The sequence below is a fragment of the Moschus berezovskii genome, chromosome 6, assembly GCF_049115385.1.
Source record: "Moschus berezovskii isolate FMDL1 chromosome 6, NW_MosBer_1.0, whole genome shotgun sequence".
NCBI classification, from domain to species: Eukaryota; Metazoa; Chordata; class Mammalia; order Artiodactyla; family Moschidae; genus Moschus; species Moschus berezovskii.
The window spans coordinates 84,839,738-84,854,699 of record NC_142465.1 but is presented as its reverse complement, the minus strand read 5'-3'; the positions used below and the strand labels follow the sequence as shown (position 1 = coordinate 84,854,699).

General features: G+C 33.5%; 1 protein-coding gene across 1 annotated transcript in view; it reads right to left on the bottom strand.

Annotated features, from left to right (window-relative positions):
- Positions 1-593: 593 nt before the first annotated feature.
- Positions 594-14,962, bottom strand: part of ERGIC2 (ERGIC and golgi 2) — a 39,271-nt gene continuing 24,902 nt past the window's right edge. The window contains exons 7-14 of the mRNA XM_055394132.2: positions 14,545-14,646; positions 13,352-13,447; positions 11,212-11,267; positions 10,036-10,134; positions 7,410-7,507; positions 3,987-4,149; positions 1,238-1,320; positions 594-1,076 (exon numbers count right to left, since the gene is read on the bottom strand). Coding sequence (XP_055250107.2) covers positions 1,014-1,076; positions 1,238-1,320; positions 3,987-4,149; positions 7,410-7,507; positions 10,036-10,134; positions 11,212-11,267; positions 13,352-13,447; positions 14,545-14,646 — 760 coding nt within the window. The 3' untranslated portion in view covers positions 594-1,013. The remainder of the gene's footprint in view (positions 1,077-1,237; positions 1,321-3,986; positions 4,150-7,409; positions 7,508-10,035; positions 10,135-11,211; positions 11,268-13,351; positions 13,448-14,544; positions 14,647-14,962) is intronic.

The window sequence follows — 14,962 nt, the reverse complement described above, 5'->3', positions numbered from 1 at the left end:
ACAGTTTAAATGTTTAATATGATAAACATTTAATCATATTAATGTTTAATATGACAGCTTAATATGATAATCTCTCAGATCTGACATTATCTTGTCTTAAATATTTGCCTCATACTTCTATTTTAAAGTTACCCTGTTGCTCACTACCACAACACATAAAAAATGCTACTTTTCCTCTTAATATTTTACAAACTGATAATTTTCATCATTAGCAGTGGATCTTTTTATTACTCACCCGTTCCCAAACTCTAACAAGAATAAGGATCAGATTAGGAAACTTAGCATCTTTTTTAAACATGTGCTTTCTTCTCCCTGTATATGTGCCCACTATAAAATTTGTGAATGATACCTGTTACATATTACAGCATCTACCCCTCTAGGCATCTATCTTAGTCTTTCACGACCTTGCCTTGAACAATCAGAAATGTCAATAGCCAGAGTTTAAAGAAAAGCAGTTACCATCCTAAGACCCAAAATTGGATAAATGGTCTTGTCATTATGGCTTAACAGTAATATGGCTGTAACATAGGGACCCCGCCTTTTCTTTTATTAACAATGTGACCTGATCACACTTTTTAAAGTCTAGTTTTCCATATGTTTTACATATTTTATTCTGATATCATATCTTTAAAAAAACAAAGAGATGAAAACATTTGCACTTATCAATGCCATTTTCTTTAGATGTGGTTTGACTTCTTCCTTCAGGCTCTTTATCATCAAGAAGCAAGGTCTGATTTCAATACTGCCCATCTTCTATGAAAATATCAGGAGGGGTCATGTTCAAAGCAATACTCCAGTTGGGCTTATTCACTGATTAGATTAGCTGCATAATTTCTTCTAGAACATTTGTAACAGACACGAAACATATAGGATTTCAGTTTGGGTTTTTTCCGCCCCCCCAAGGTGTGATTTCTGCTTCTCATTCATATTTTCTTTGAATATATTGCACAATATTTTATTAAAAAAGGTTTTATGTCTCAGGCAAAAAGTTCTTCTCCTTTACTTGGGAGGTGTTAATGTGTATTATTTTCTAAAAGAGGTACGTGGTTTTCCGTGTGGCCATCTTCAAAGGGAACCTAGGGAGGAACAAAAAGACCAAAGTATGAGTTTTATTTCTTACACTATTTCTTCTAAACATAATGCTTTATTTTGGGCAATTTCTTTCAGGCACCAAGAGCTAATATTTAGATTTAACAATGATACTATGACTTAGGATGGACATCACTGTATCACTTACAGAATTGACAGGTTTGTAGGCTCCAAGTCTGAAACGACAGTAAATTATTTCAACTATAAATTTGCCAATTCCATGTAACATGCCTGTAACAACAAAATGTTTGTTTTTAATTAAATTATGCTTTTAATGAAATTTCTTCCTATGTTATTTACTTCCTAAATTTGTGAGTAAGAATAAAAAACTCAACTAATTACAATGGAATGGGTTAAGGAAGGAAACAGTTTGCTTTACTGACATCCACAGTTAAAAATATCACGACAATTGGATTTTAAAATAAGTGAACTTTTTTTCAAAATCAGGCCACATAATTCATGACCTTGACAAAGCAGTCTTTTCAAAGGTGCTTAATATATCTTACACCAACACAAATTTAAATGACTCTATTGTAAATAAAGCAGTAACCAAAACTTTCATAAAAAAGTTATTCATTCATTTAAAAAATATAATTCAAATTATAAACTCCATGTAATATTAAACAGAAGTTAGCATAAAGAAGGAACTATTTAGGTTGGTACAAAAGTAACTGCAGTTTCAGATTGAATTTTAAATCACTATAACCAGGCTCAAACACACCTTTTTTTTAATTAAAATAGGAACAATTACAATCAACACATTGTTGCCCATGAGAAATAAGTTTGCTTATTCCTGTAGCATAAAGATCCGTGCTTTGGGATTTGATGAAGTCTTGGAAAGTATCTTCTGCCTCCTGCTGGTTTTGGAAGCATTTTCCCTGCAAGAAGTGGTCAAGATGCCAGAAGTGGTAGTCAGTTGGTGAGAAGTCAGGTGAATACAGCAAATGAGGCAAAACTTCATAGCCCGATTCGTTCAACTTTTGAAACGTTGGTTGTGCAACCTGCGTCGGGCATTGTTGTAGAGAAGAATTGGGCCCTTTTTGTTGACCAGTGTCAGCTGGAGGTGCTGCAGCTTTCGGTGCTTCTCATTGATTTGCTGAGCATACTCCTCAGATGTAATGATTTTGCCTACAGAGGATTAAATGTGTGGCAGACCACCAAGCAGTGACCATGACCCCTTTTCTGGTGCAAGTTTAGCTGTGGGAAGTGCTGTGGAGCTTCTGAGTTGGTCGTCTCTGGATGTCACATACAGCCCACTTTTTCTTGCACATCTCAATCTGATTTAGAAATGGCTTGTTGTTGCACCGAAAAAGAGAAGACACTTCAAAATCAATTTTTTGATTTTCAGTCACTTAAATCAAGCTTTTTCACCTTTCCAAATTGCTTCAAATGCCAAATGACCATAGAATGGCTGACACTGAGTTCCTCTGCAACTTCTGTAGTTCTAAGAGGATCAGCTTCAATGATGGCTCTCAACTGAAGCTGTCAACTTCCAATGGCCTGCCACTACATTCCTCATCTTCAAGGCTCTCGTCTCCTTTGCAAAACTTCTTGAAGCATCACTGCACTTTATGTTCATTAGCAGTTTCTGGGCCAAGTGCACTATTGATGTTGCAAGTTGTCTTGAAGGCTTTACAACCCATTTTGAACTCAAATAAGAAAATCACTTAAATTTGCTTTTTGTCTAACATTATTTCCATAGTCTAAAATAAATATAAAATAAACAGCAAGTAATAAGTCATTAGCCAAAAATATAAAGTGAGAAATGCACATTAAAATGATGTATACATAAGCACATTTATTTAGAATGTATTCTAATATCAAATGGTAAATTTCAACAATGCAAAAACCGTAGCTACTTTTGCACCAACCTAATATTTCCTTTATCCTTTCTATTTTATTTTTCTTTCTATATTTAACACTCAAATTTTCACAATTACAATTTCTGCAAAAGGGAATGGCTACCCAGCCCATTATTTCTGCCTGGAGAATTCCATGGACAGAGGAGCCTGGCAAGCTACAGTCCATGGGGTCTCAAAGAGTCAGACATGACTGAGTGACTAACGTTTTAACTTTCACAATATAGCACTTCTTTTTTCTTTCAAATTACCTTTGAGAAAAAATACCATAACCTTAAAGCAAAATGATCAGAACTCATAAATTATTATTAACTAAAAATTTGGCTGCACATATTTCATAGTACAATGTATCATAAAATATAATTTTACATTCTGTACTGTTAAAAATACCTTAATTGAAAAAGAAAATTTATGTTCAAACTATCTACTGTTTCCAGGCATTTTCTCATCTAATCCTACAACACACTTGCAAGTTAGATATTATTATTCCCATTTTTATAGAGAGAAAATTTTAGAAAATGTAGGTGACTGACACAGGACTACCACCATGTAAATGACACATCCTGGGTTCAATTCTAGGCTCTCTCTAGCACACTGTATGTGCAGTCCCTTCAGTTGTATCTGACTCTGTGTGACCCTATGGGCTATAGCCCACCAAGCTCCTCTGTTCATGGGAGTCTCCAGGCAAGAAAAATGGAATAAGTTTCCATTTCCTCCTTGAGGTGATCTTCCTGACCCAGGGAACGTACCCACGTCTCTCTCTTCTCCTGCCTTGGCAGGCAGATTCTTTACCTGTAGGGCCACCTGGGAAGCCCAACCACACTAAGTAATCTCCCTTAAGTCACTTAATGCAGTGAACTTAAGTGTAACACTTAATCGATACAATCTTTGACGTCTGAAATTAAATCTTAAAGAAAAAGTTCTTCAAATATCAAAACATGAAAATTATATATTTCTTGCCAGTTTTGAGTAACAGTATCTTGAGTGTGAGCACTGCTTTTAGAAATCAGACAAAAAAAACCAGGAATGAATCTTAACCTGTTGTTGAAAAGATTCCTCCAACAATACCACAAAGTCTTACAAAAAACTGCCAGAAAGGCATATGCTCCTCGGTAACTGTCACCATAAGAGAGCTGAGATCATATTTCATAAAAATCCCAGAGACTCCATGGCTGCCCGCAGCATGGTTAATAACACGTTCCTAAAGGAAGGCAAAAGGAAGGGGAAAGAGAGGAGGAAGACACAACAGGATTCACGTCATTAGGTTACTTGCATACAGTCAACAGGAAGCCCTCCAGCCCTCCTGACAAGAACGACATCCAAATCTCTTCATGAATTGTCCTGCTAGATCAAGTTCTCTATTCTGTATTCTTTGTATGGCTGGCTTTTGAAGCAATCAAAAGCACTGAATCATTCTTTCCTATTTCCTCAAAAAAAGTCACTTTACATACAAGGCTTCTATTAACCCAAGACTTTAAAACTATATGGCACATTCTTAATTGGCCAAATCACTGAAAACCATTGCACTGCCCAAGAAGTTCGTTTGGCTTTTTCTGTAGCATCATAAGGAAAAACCCAAATGAACTTTTTAGCCAACCCAATACATTCCTATTTTAACATACTTTTTTGTAATATTTCTTTGCTAAATATTTAAAAAATAATTATGCTTACTTCCTGTCATTTGAAAATACTTAAAAACAATTTCACTTTCTGTTGTTCATTTTAAACTATATGAGATATAGTACAGGAAGAAAGAATGCATTAATTTGAAAGACTGACTACTGGTTCAGGTTTTAAACGAAATTTTTTTCCTGAAAGGAGTGTAACTAAATTTACAAACCTACCATAGTGTGCACACTGAGTGAGAAAATAATGTTTTGTTTCATCCTGTTTATACTTCAAAAATCAAGCTGGCAAACTTCTAATACATTTCTATCATAGCATTCCAAGGGACTCTCAAGAGTCTTCTCCAACACCAGAGTTCAAAAGCAGTCAATCCTAAAGGAAATCAATACTGAATATCCATTGGAAAGACTGATGCTGAAGCTCCAATACTTTGGCCACCTGATGCAAAGAGGTGACTCATCAAAAAAGACCCTAAAGCTGTCAAAAATTGAACGCAGAACGGGACAACAGAGGACCGAATCAATGGACATGAGTTTGAGCAGGCTCCAGGAGACGGTGAAGGACAGGGAGGCCTGGCATGCTGCAGACCATGGGGTGGCAAAGAGTCAGACACAACTGAGTAACTGGACAAAATCATAGCATGAAACAACTATGATACCCAGCCCTTTGTTATGACTTTTATGTCAAGCCTTACCTGTTTCTACTACGTTGTAACTAAACTACAAGCTTCAGGAAGACAAATAACGATGAAAATTACAGCAACTCATGTGGGCACTATAAAATCTCTTTGCCAGTTAGCACAACAGAACTACTGTTATAAGTTTATTCCTTACAAGCTTCCTTATAAGCCATCGATCAAATTTCCAATATAAAATGACTTTATCTTAAGAGTTATGGTAAGTTAAATATAATGCCAAAATAATAAATACACTGTTGCCATCTATATGAGTAGATGTTGTTTCAGGGATCACGGTGTCTACATAACAAAAGACTCATAATGGTTCACTTTTGGTCCAGGACCAATTAAGGTCAGTGCTGACCTTCTTATCATCCATCCATTCTGCCAACTTCAGTTACTTTTTCTGACAGTGAAACACAGCTATTGTAGTTACTCTATCAGTACAAACATACCCCACAAAGGCCAAATGCTCTGGGATTCTATTTTCTTTTTGATTTACTTTTATTATTAAAATAAAATATCCTGGAGATAATTTCATATCAGTAAATAGGTATTTTTTTCTCTCTCTCTTTAAAAGTTGCATGCTCCCCCATGTTTGGATGTACCATGTGTGGATGTACCATGTGGGTTGTTTCCAGTCTCTACAATTACAAATAACACAACTAATAGCCTCATATACACATCACTTCTATTCTCTTGTATCTTGGATTCAATTTATAGAAGTAGGATTGCTATGTCAAAGGGTAAATGCATACATCATTTTCCAGATATTGCCTAACTCCCTTCCAAACTATTATGCCACTTTACACTTTCTTAGCAATGTATATCACTCTATTTCCCCTAAAGCCGTGTCACTGTGTAGACGGCCTGACCTTCCAGTGTTGCCAACCATAGCGAGAAACGTTATCTCCTCAGCCATACAGAAAAGCAAGCACAATATATACTTATAGACATGTTAGCTAGTTTTTCTCTCTATGTGTGTACATACACACACAGTTTTATATATATATATATACACACTTGATTTTTCCCTTCTGAATCATTTAAAGTTATAAACACATGACACTACATCCATAAATTTTAGTACTTAGATTTCTAAGAATAAAGAAAATTCTACAGTTATTGAGCTCATAATCAACATAAGTCATAAGATTATCAAAGGAAAATCTCATATGGAAGAAAGCAAATTTTTAAAAGCACTTAAATTTTGGAATTTTTCTGGATACTAGTATTTGAATATTCACCATATTTGAACGCAATAAGTAAACATAACTTATAAAAATAAACAAAAGAAGAAAAAAGAGAAGGAAAGAAAGAAAATATGGTCCCAGAGTAGATGAGAAATCTGTTAAACTGTCCAATTCTAAAACTCTGCTCCTGTCAATATTTATTTATAGAGCCCCTCTACCCTAAGGTTATAGAACATTTTTCCTCTCAATTATTAATAGAGGAATACAAAGCCCTAACTCTTAGGAAAACCCTCTAACCCTATTATGTGAGTCACAATAACCATGCATGCCCCAGGGTAGCTGCATTAATTAAAAAATAATGGTGAAATTAGAAAATCTGTCGCCAGATAAAAAACTGCTTATACCAATCCATAGGAAAACATTAAACATTAAGATATTAAGAGTAAAATAATTAATATCATCATAGTTTAACAGTTTTTTATTAATTGACAGAAAACATTCTAGATTTTTAAAATCTACTTTTCTTCTTCTAAAACATATATTTAGTACCCATCTCTGATATTTTATTTGCTTAAAATAAAAGGTCAATCAATGCATTCCAAATTTTAAATGAGGGAGGGCATTACCTGATATTTCAACCTAATTTTGTAGCAGAACTATAAATGCTTTAAAAAAATTCATTTTAAACCTATAATGGAAAATAATTTCAAAAACAATATATGTGTTAAAAAAAGAATTCTACTTTTTGAAATTTAATGCTTTTGAACTTTATTGACATTTAAAATTTAAATTTTTGAAATTTGAAATTTAAAATTTTGAAATTTGAAATTTAATGTTTACCTTTTTGTCAGTTTTTCTAAATATCCTATGAACATCTAATAACAATGTATATGATACAAATTTTTAAATATATTTGTGTAGAATACAAGATTTTAAAAATCACTTTACCAGTTGGATTCAACTTACCCTTTCTGTCACGGCAAACTGATGGGTGTCTGCTGAAATTTTATATGTATGTAATTTTGTTGGCACAATTGTAATAAAATATTGAAACATCTGGTTGTCTAGAATAAAAGCAAAATGTAGTTTTTTCCATCAATCCAGTAGCAATGAAACTGCTTTGAAATATATCATTCTTCTATTAAACACATCTAATCTGAGATTTATTGCTATTTATAACAATGTCTAACAAAAAAGGATTATAAAAGAATCAATGAAAGCAAGAATTCATCTTGATAAAACAAGTAAGTTCTCAGTAAGCATAAAAGTCACACACACACATATTTATTAGAAGATGTCAAAAAAACAGATGAGCTAGTGACCTCATTAGATATCCTTTACAGTCATTAGCATCCTTTTATAAAATATGGAAAATAAAAAGGCAGTTCTTTATAGTATAGAAACTAATAAAAATAAAGTTATAATAGTATATAATCACCATGAGATACATTTTCAGTTTCTACTAATATCTTAAGACAAAAAAATTAACCAAAATTGAATTAGCCATTGGATAAATAAACCAAACTGGAGTAGAAAATGGCAACCCACTTCAGTCTTCTTGCCTGGAAAGTTTCATGGACAGAGGAGCCTGGTGGGCTACAGTCCATGGGGTCACAAAGAGTCCGACACAACTGAGTGACTAAGCATGTAGCACTTAGGCAAATGAATCAAAATGTAGTCTTTGGATAAATACAAAGAATCAATACAATAGCAGGAAAAAAAGAAACTACTCAATGATGGCCTGGGGTCACTATGTAATTAAGGGGATTATAATTATATAGTCATTAGGCTTTTCTAGGCTTAATATGTCGTTCTTTGATATGAAGTGAACTGCTCAATCTGTGCTTATTTTTTTACATGTTTTATAACTCTATTATATGATAAACAAAAATAGCAACATGAAAATGATAGAAGGTGTCCAAGTGTTTTAAGTATTTATGAAAAAAGATGAAATTGAGAGTGGTGAGGTTACACCAATGCTGTACACGTGTGGGAAAATTAAGACTTGTAGGAAAAAAGGAGAGATAAACGAAATCTCATACCATAAGGAGTGAAGTACCAATGCAATGAATAATAACCCATGAGAGTCAAAGAAACGCCAGAGCTTTTTAAGCTACGGACTATTTGTCTAATATATAAGATTGCTAGATAACTTAATGACTAGGCAAGGCAGAAAATGCTGTTGCATTAGATTTTGTTGTAAGATTTGCTGTCCAAACCTGCACAGTGTTAAAAATGTCACTGCTAAGTAATCCCTTGAAAACTCCTACATCAGAGGGGGCAGTTACCTGAACCCACCAGATCTGTGATGCTGAATTTTTTCCTTCTTTTTTGAAAAAGAGGTCCAATAGAATATACATTAGGCAGGAGAGAGCATACCTGCTTTAAAGATTTGAAAAGCTGCTGACATTCATCTCATGGCATTTTACAAAATAGCTCTAAACACCTTAGTCTGCCTGAATTTAGGAACAAGTGAACTTCAAGAGTTTTTTGAAAATTAATCTGTTCATATTTAAATCTGCTTTATAAAAATGTATAGTTCATTTTAGGATCCTGAAACAAAGTATTAACCAGTATGTTTCAAATGAGCACCTCAGGTAATATTTAATGTATTTCGGTGTGGAATGAACATATACTTAACATGAGGTTACACAGAATAAAGCTTATAACTCTCAGAATGTTTCTACTCACGTTTCAAGTTTCCTTAAGTGAAACATTCCCAAACAGAAACATAAAATACTCATGAATGTGAGTATTCTAAATAAAGCATCTTTAATGTATCTGATTACAACACTGTGCTAACAGAGTAAAATGCTATACATTAATAAATCTATTTGAATTAAAAAAAAAATCCTTAATTAGTTTTGCAGAGGCTAGACTTCTTTTGCAAAAGGAAACCATAGGAAGCTTTAGAAGTCCTCAAGGTATGTCGCACAATATGAGTATTTAAGAAGAAAAGCAACCAAAAATCTTCAGGAAATATGAGAACTGATAACTTGCTACAAAATTTAAGAAAATAATCCATTTATATTTGGTTAAGCTGAAATTTTAAATGGAACAGATGGTTAAAACAGTCATAAAAAATATCTGTACTACTTCTGTATTAACAACAAACCGTTCTAGAAAAATTCTAGGTTTCTGATGTTTGTAAACTTCTCCAGAGAGGTTTCTGATATGGTAAGTATAGCATGCATTTTAGAACTCTGAATCTATAAAAAGAAAGAAATTCTTCTTATAATGTTTAAATTTTCTTTTATCCTTTCTTTGTTGAATATGGAAAAGCAGTTATACCCTCTTACATTAACGTTTCATACATTTAGAGAGCTTTTAAATTCTACTCCTTGTCCTGCTTACTTTTGACTAATGCCTTATTCTGTTTCACGGTACATTTTTTAACATTCAAATTCATTCACTACTAGGACATTCTCTCCACAAAACATTGTCACTTAATGATATCAACCATTTAGACCACTTAAAAGATTTGTTTATCTGTTACAAGGGGGTTAGGAAAATAATTAATTAAAATGTTTTATCAAGTTACAAGAATAATTTGCCTACATGCAAATTCCAACAGTAATTTTTAAATACTTACGATCTAATGCAATTTTTTCAGTTCCATCTAAAGGATTAATAATTCCCGGAACAAGTTCTCCAAAAGACAAATGATCTATTCTGTGAGAAAAGTTGTAAGCTAAGAAGCAAAAAAATAAAACTATTAAGTAGAGACATTAAGTTATTTAAAACTACATGTTACAGACTAGTTCACATTCTTATCTATTCTCAAAGTATCAAAAATCTGGTGGTATGATAATACTGTATTTAAAACCACATTATTTTGAGAAAAATGTATATGAATACATAGAAATGCTGTATTGCAAATTTCATAATTATATAATTAACATCTAAGAAATAATACAACATCTAATTCTCTAGTCCAAATCATCATATAGAAACAGGATTGTGATGTTAGAAGAACTGGGATGATGTCCATGAAACTGATCAGATATATTTTTAATACACATCACTGCTGCTGCTGCTAAGTCGCTTCAGTCGTGTCCGACTCTGTGTGACCCCATAGACGGCAGCCCATCAGGCTCCCCCGTCCCTGGGATTCTCCAGGCAAGAACACTGGAGTGGGTTCCCATTTCCTTCTCCAATGTGTGAAAGTGAAAAGTGAAAGTGAAGTCGCTCAGTCATGTCTGACCCTTAGCGACCCCACGGACTGCAGCCTACCAGGCTCCTCCATCCATGGAATTATCTAGGCAAGAGTACTGGAGTGGCTTGCCATTGCCTTCTCCGACACATCACTGCTAAATGTGACCAAATTTTTTATGGAATTTATTACTTGTTTTTATTCTCCAGCAGAGACTTTAAAAACTAAATTTTATGATAACCATTACATGAAACTAACTGGAATACTTTATATCTGTGTGTAAATGTACCTATTTAAATTTACATATGGAAACTTCAAATATATTCTCTTCATTATTGTAAAAATTAGTAAAAAAGTGTACTAAGTGATATAAAGGACACCAAGGCTCATCCCCTAACCTCAGCAACTTCTGAGCTATGACTAAATAGAATTATAGGTAGCTTAAAGACAAGAGAAAATGGATTAGTCATTAAGTTCGATCATTTATTTTCTCCTGTAGATATCTTCTTTAAGAGCAGCCTACTTTCAAAGCCCCACCTTGCACCTGCACTAAAAATTTAAAAACAAACTTTTCCCGAGGATATCTTCCCAGAAGAAATTTCAGAAACTGCTTACAGTCATGGTTGACAAGTGCTGCCAAGTGTGCATGACCTCGGGGATGTGGAATTGCCCTGAAAGGAGGCAAAAAAGATTAAAGTAATAACATTTAAATACATAACAAATTAAAATCAGAAAGGGGATCTTTCCTAAGCTATATGATTTTCTTAGAATTAAATAATATACTTGACCTATGATTTACGTAGTTAAATCTATTCATCTCGATGCAATAAACTGGGGGTTAGCAAACATTTTCTGTAAAGTTTTTATTGTTTTAGTTGCTAAATTATGTCTCCTCTGTGACCCCCATGGACTGCAGCCTGCCAGATTTCTCTGCCCATGGGATTTTCCAGGCAGAAATATTGGAGTGGGTTGCTATTTCCTTCTCCAAGGGATCTTCCTGACCCAGAGACTGAACCCATGTCTCTTGCACTGGCAGGTGGATTCATTACCACTGAGCTACCTGAAAAGACCTAGACAGTAAATATTTTAGGTTTTGTGGGCCAAGATGCAAAACTGAAAATATTATGTAGTTACATAACAAGAGAGAAAACAAATGTTCACAAATGTACTAATAAACTTCAAATTATAATAGTAGTAACAGTACTTTTTTGGAATCCAGGTATTTTTTCTGGGAGAGAACATTTTGCTTAATTGGGCTTTAGAGTTGGCATTACTTATTTTCAAAATCCCAGATATGAGATGGATAGGAAACAAACCAAATGATTTTCCATTTTGCCTCTCTTACTGAAGATGTGAATTATCACACAGAAAGATGTGTGATGAAATTAAGAATGTTAATGAAATTAAGAACAAAGGCCAAAATATACAGGTTCCTACTATATTTGTCAGTTTCAGTTAATTTTGGAATAGGATATTGTTTGTATCCAGAGATGCAATAAACCCTTCTAAATTTCTTTGAGCCAACAATTATCTGTTGGACTATATGATACGAAGAAGTTCTAAGGTTTCCATCTACAGGTTGGGGATGGGGAGAATAGCTCCTGGCGACAGTAACAAAACATGAATGTTAAGAGGAGTGGGATAACAAAAACAAAGCAACGTTTGACCTGATCACTGTAAACACTGAAACAAAGTCTAATGTTTTCTCTGTACATTAAAAAAATCTCCATCCAGCCATGCTCTTTCCTGTTTTATGACCTTTCCTTCAGCCTAGATGCTATTCTCTCCTTTAATATAAAATGTCGAATCATCCATTAGTGTTCAAAGGTTTTCTTCAATAAAGCCTCCACTGATTTGGAGAGTAGACCAGCAACCTTGTTATACAGTTTTTTATCAGTCACAGTTTTCCTTTATAGCTACAACAGAACTATAATTAAGTAATTATTAGTGCAATTCACTGTTTAAAGTTCAGATTCTCTCATAGAATGTCAGCATCATAAGGGAAAACCTTTCCCTGGTTTTCACTGTTTCATCTATAGTATGTAGCATGGTACTTTGCATGTAGCAAATACTCAAGAAATGTTTTTTACAATGAAGAACTACTCAGCTTTGAAACTAGCTAGGAGGAGAGAAGGGAGGGAAAGAAGCAGAGAAAGAGGGAAGAGATAATCAAGAGTATCTATTCAGAAATTTCTATTCAGAAATCTATTCAGAAATTTACCAGGTGTTTACCATATGACAGTTTCTGTGCTGGATTCTGTTCATAAAGGCAGATGGTCTGAGATTTTTCTTTAACGTTCACCTAATTTAACTTTATCTCAGACACATTTCTACCTATATCAAAATATTGTCTTGAATTAGGGATTCCATTTTGATGAGAATCACTGAAAGGAAAAACAAAAAACCTAATATCATCCAACAAAATGAACAAATTAACAAAATGTCTAAGTAAGAGCTTTGTGGCTACCAACACCTGGCAAGCTGAAGGTTTCAATTCACATTTACCTACATTTTCTATACTTTAATATATGAAAGATAACATGACTGTTATCCTTTTGTTTTAAAGTATAAGTTTTTAAAGTCAGTAGTCTTCTCTATCCTGAGGCTGAAAGCCAAAACAATTTGAAGACATCAAAAATACACATTTGAAGAGTCCTTTAGTTGTTAGTTATATATTATTCAACTGGCAAATATTTGACTTTTAACCAAACTGCCAACTTGTCTAAAGTATTTTCAGCAAGTGAAAAGAACATACTTGCCCACAGTTATGTGAAAATTCCCTGCTACTTTATTGACATACAGATGACCACGAATTCTGCAAGCATCTGGAGGTTGTGATGAATCATCTTCCCTGTTACAAGATACATTACGATTACTTACAGCATAGTCAGTAGTTATCATTTTATAGAGATAATTTTATAGAAAAAAAATTGAAAAATGAGAAAATTTTATAGAGGAAAAAAACTCCTAAAGGTTGATTTTTACATAACGTTCTAAATGTCAAAAGCAGAATAGCAGTTTTTTTAAATCTAAACATTTATTTTAAAAAACTACAAAAATGAAAAAAATTATATATGAAAGTGAAAAGTAAGTCAAAGTGTTAGTCACTCAATTGTGTCTGGCTCTTTGCAACCCCACGGACTGTAGCCCTCAGGCTCCTCTGTCCATGGGATTCTCCAAGAAAGAATACTGGAGTGGGTTGCCATTTTCTTTTCCAGGGGATCTTCCCAACCCAGGTCTCTTGCATTGCAGGTAGATATTACTATCTTAAGCCACCAGGAAAGCCCAACTATTGAATATATATTTACACAAACCTAAAATTTCATAGTTACTCAAATTTAATCAGAGCACTAAATCTAATGAAAGAAGAAAAATGAAAAGTAAAGAATTATTAGTCCAACAAAGACACTTTCATCATTTGTTTCTGGTACTTTCAGAGACAGGAAGGGATAAGAAAAAGAATGAGGTAAGGGAAGGGGATGACACTTAACTTCATATACATAAGAACATTTTCTTACTAAACAAATGTAAAACCTCTATATAGTTTTAAATTTAAATAATCATTTTTATGATAATAGCATTTCCAAATATCAGCTCTTCTAATCTATAAAAGAGACACAAGTAATATAAAAACATGAAATTCCTAACCAAAGTTTATACATCACCATAATGGTAAATGCTATTAATTTGTTCTTAAAACTTAGTACAATTTTATATGAAGGTATACCATATACACATAAAAGACAAAAATTAAATAAAAATATTATTATTTATGATAATCCTGATCAATATCACAGGCCATAAATTCAAGAGTTAAAAAGGCATCTTCATATACAGAATGATTATATTTTCTCTAAGAACTATGAGATTATGAGAACTAAACCATTACTAAATCATGTCACAGTAAATCCTTAGTAAATAGTCTCATAGTCAAAATATACATCTCACCTTGGTGGAAGTGCTGTTGATGCGCTTTTAAAAGCACTTTTAAATATCACATCTTGAAGTGAATGTTCTTCTTGCAGTCTACTCTGAATCAGCTGTAGCATCCTAAATACAAAACAAACAAGCAATAGTTTAAAAACACATAAGGCACAAAGAGAAAGTCAACAGTATTTGAAAAACAACAATGGCTAGTTGACTTAGCTAAGTCATATATTTATTATTACAGAACCTTATTCTAAAATAAAGTTCCAAGTATTCTTTGGTCACTTCCTGGAAAGTAGGAAAAGAGAGGTAGTGTAGACAGAGGTCTAAAAGCAGGGGTCTCTAATCCTGTCTAATTTCTACCAATAATGAGTGTGTGGATCCTGTTTATATGTCCATCACTGGTGGAATGAGGACCACCAAGAAAGACTTCTGTTCA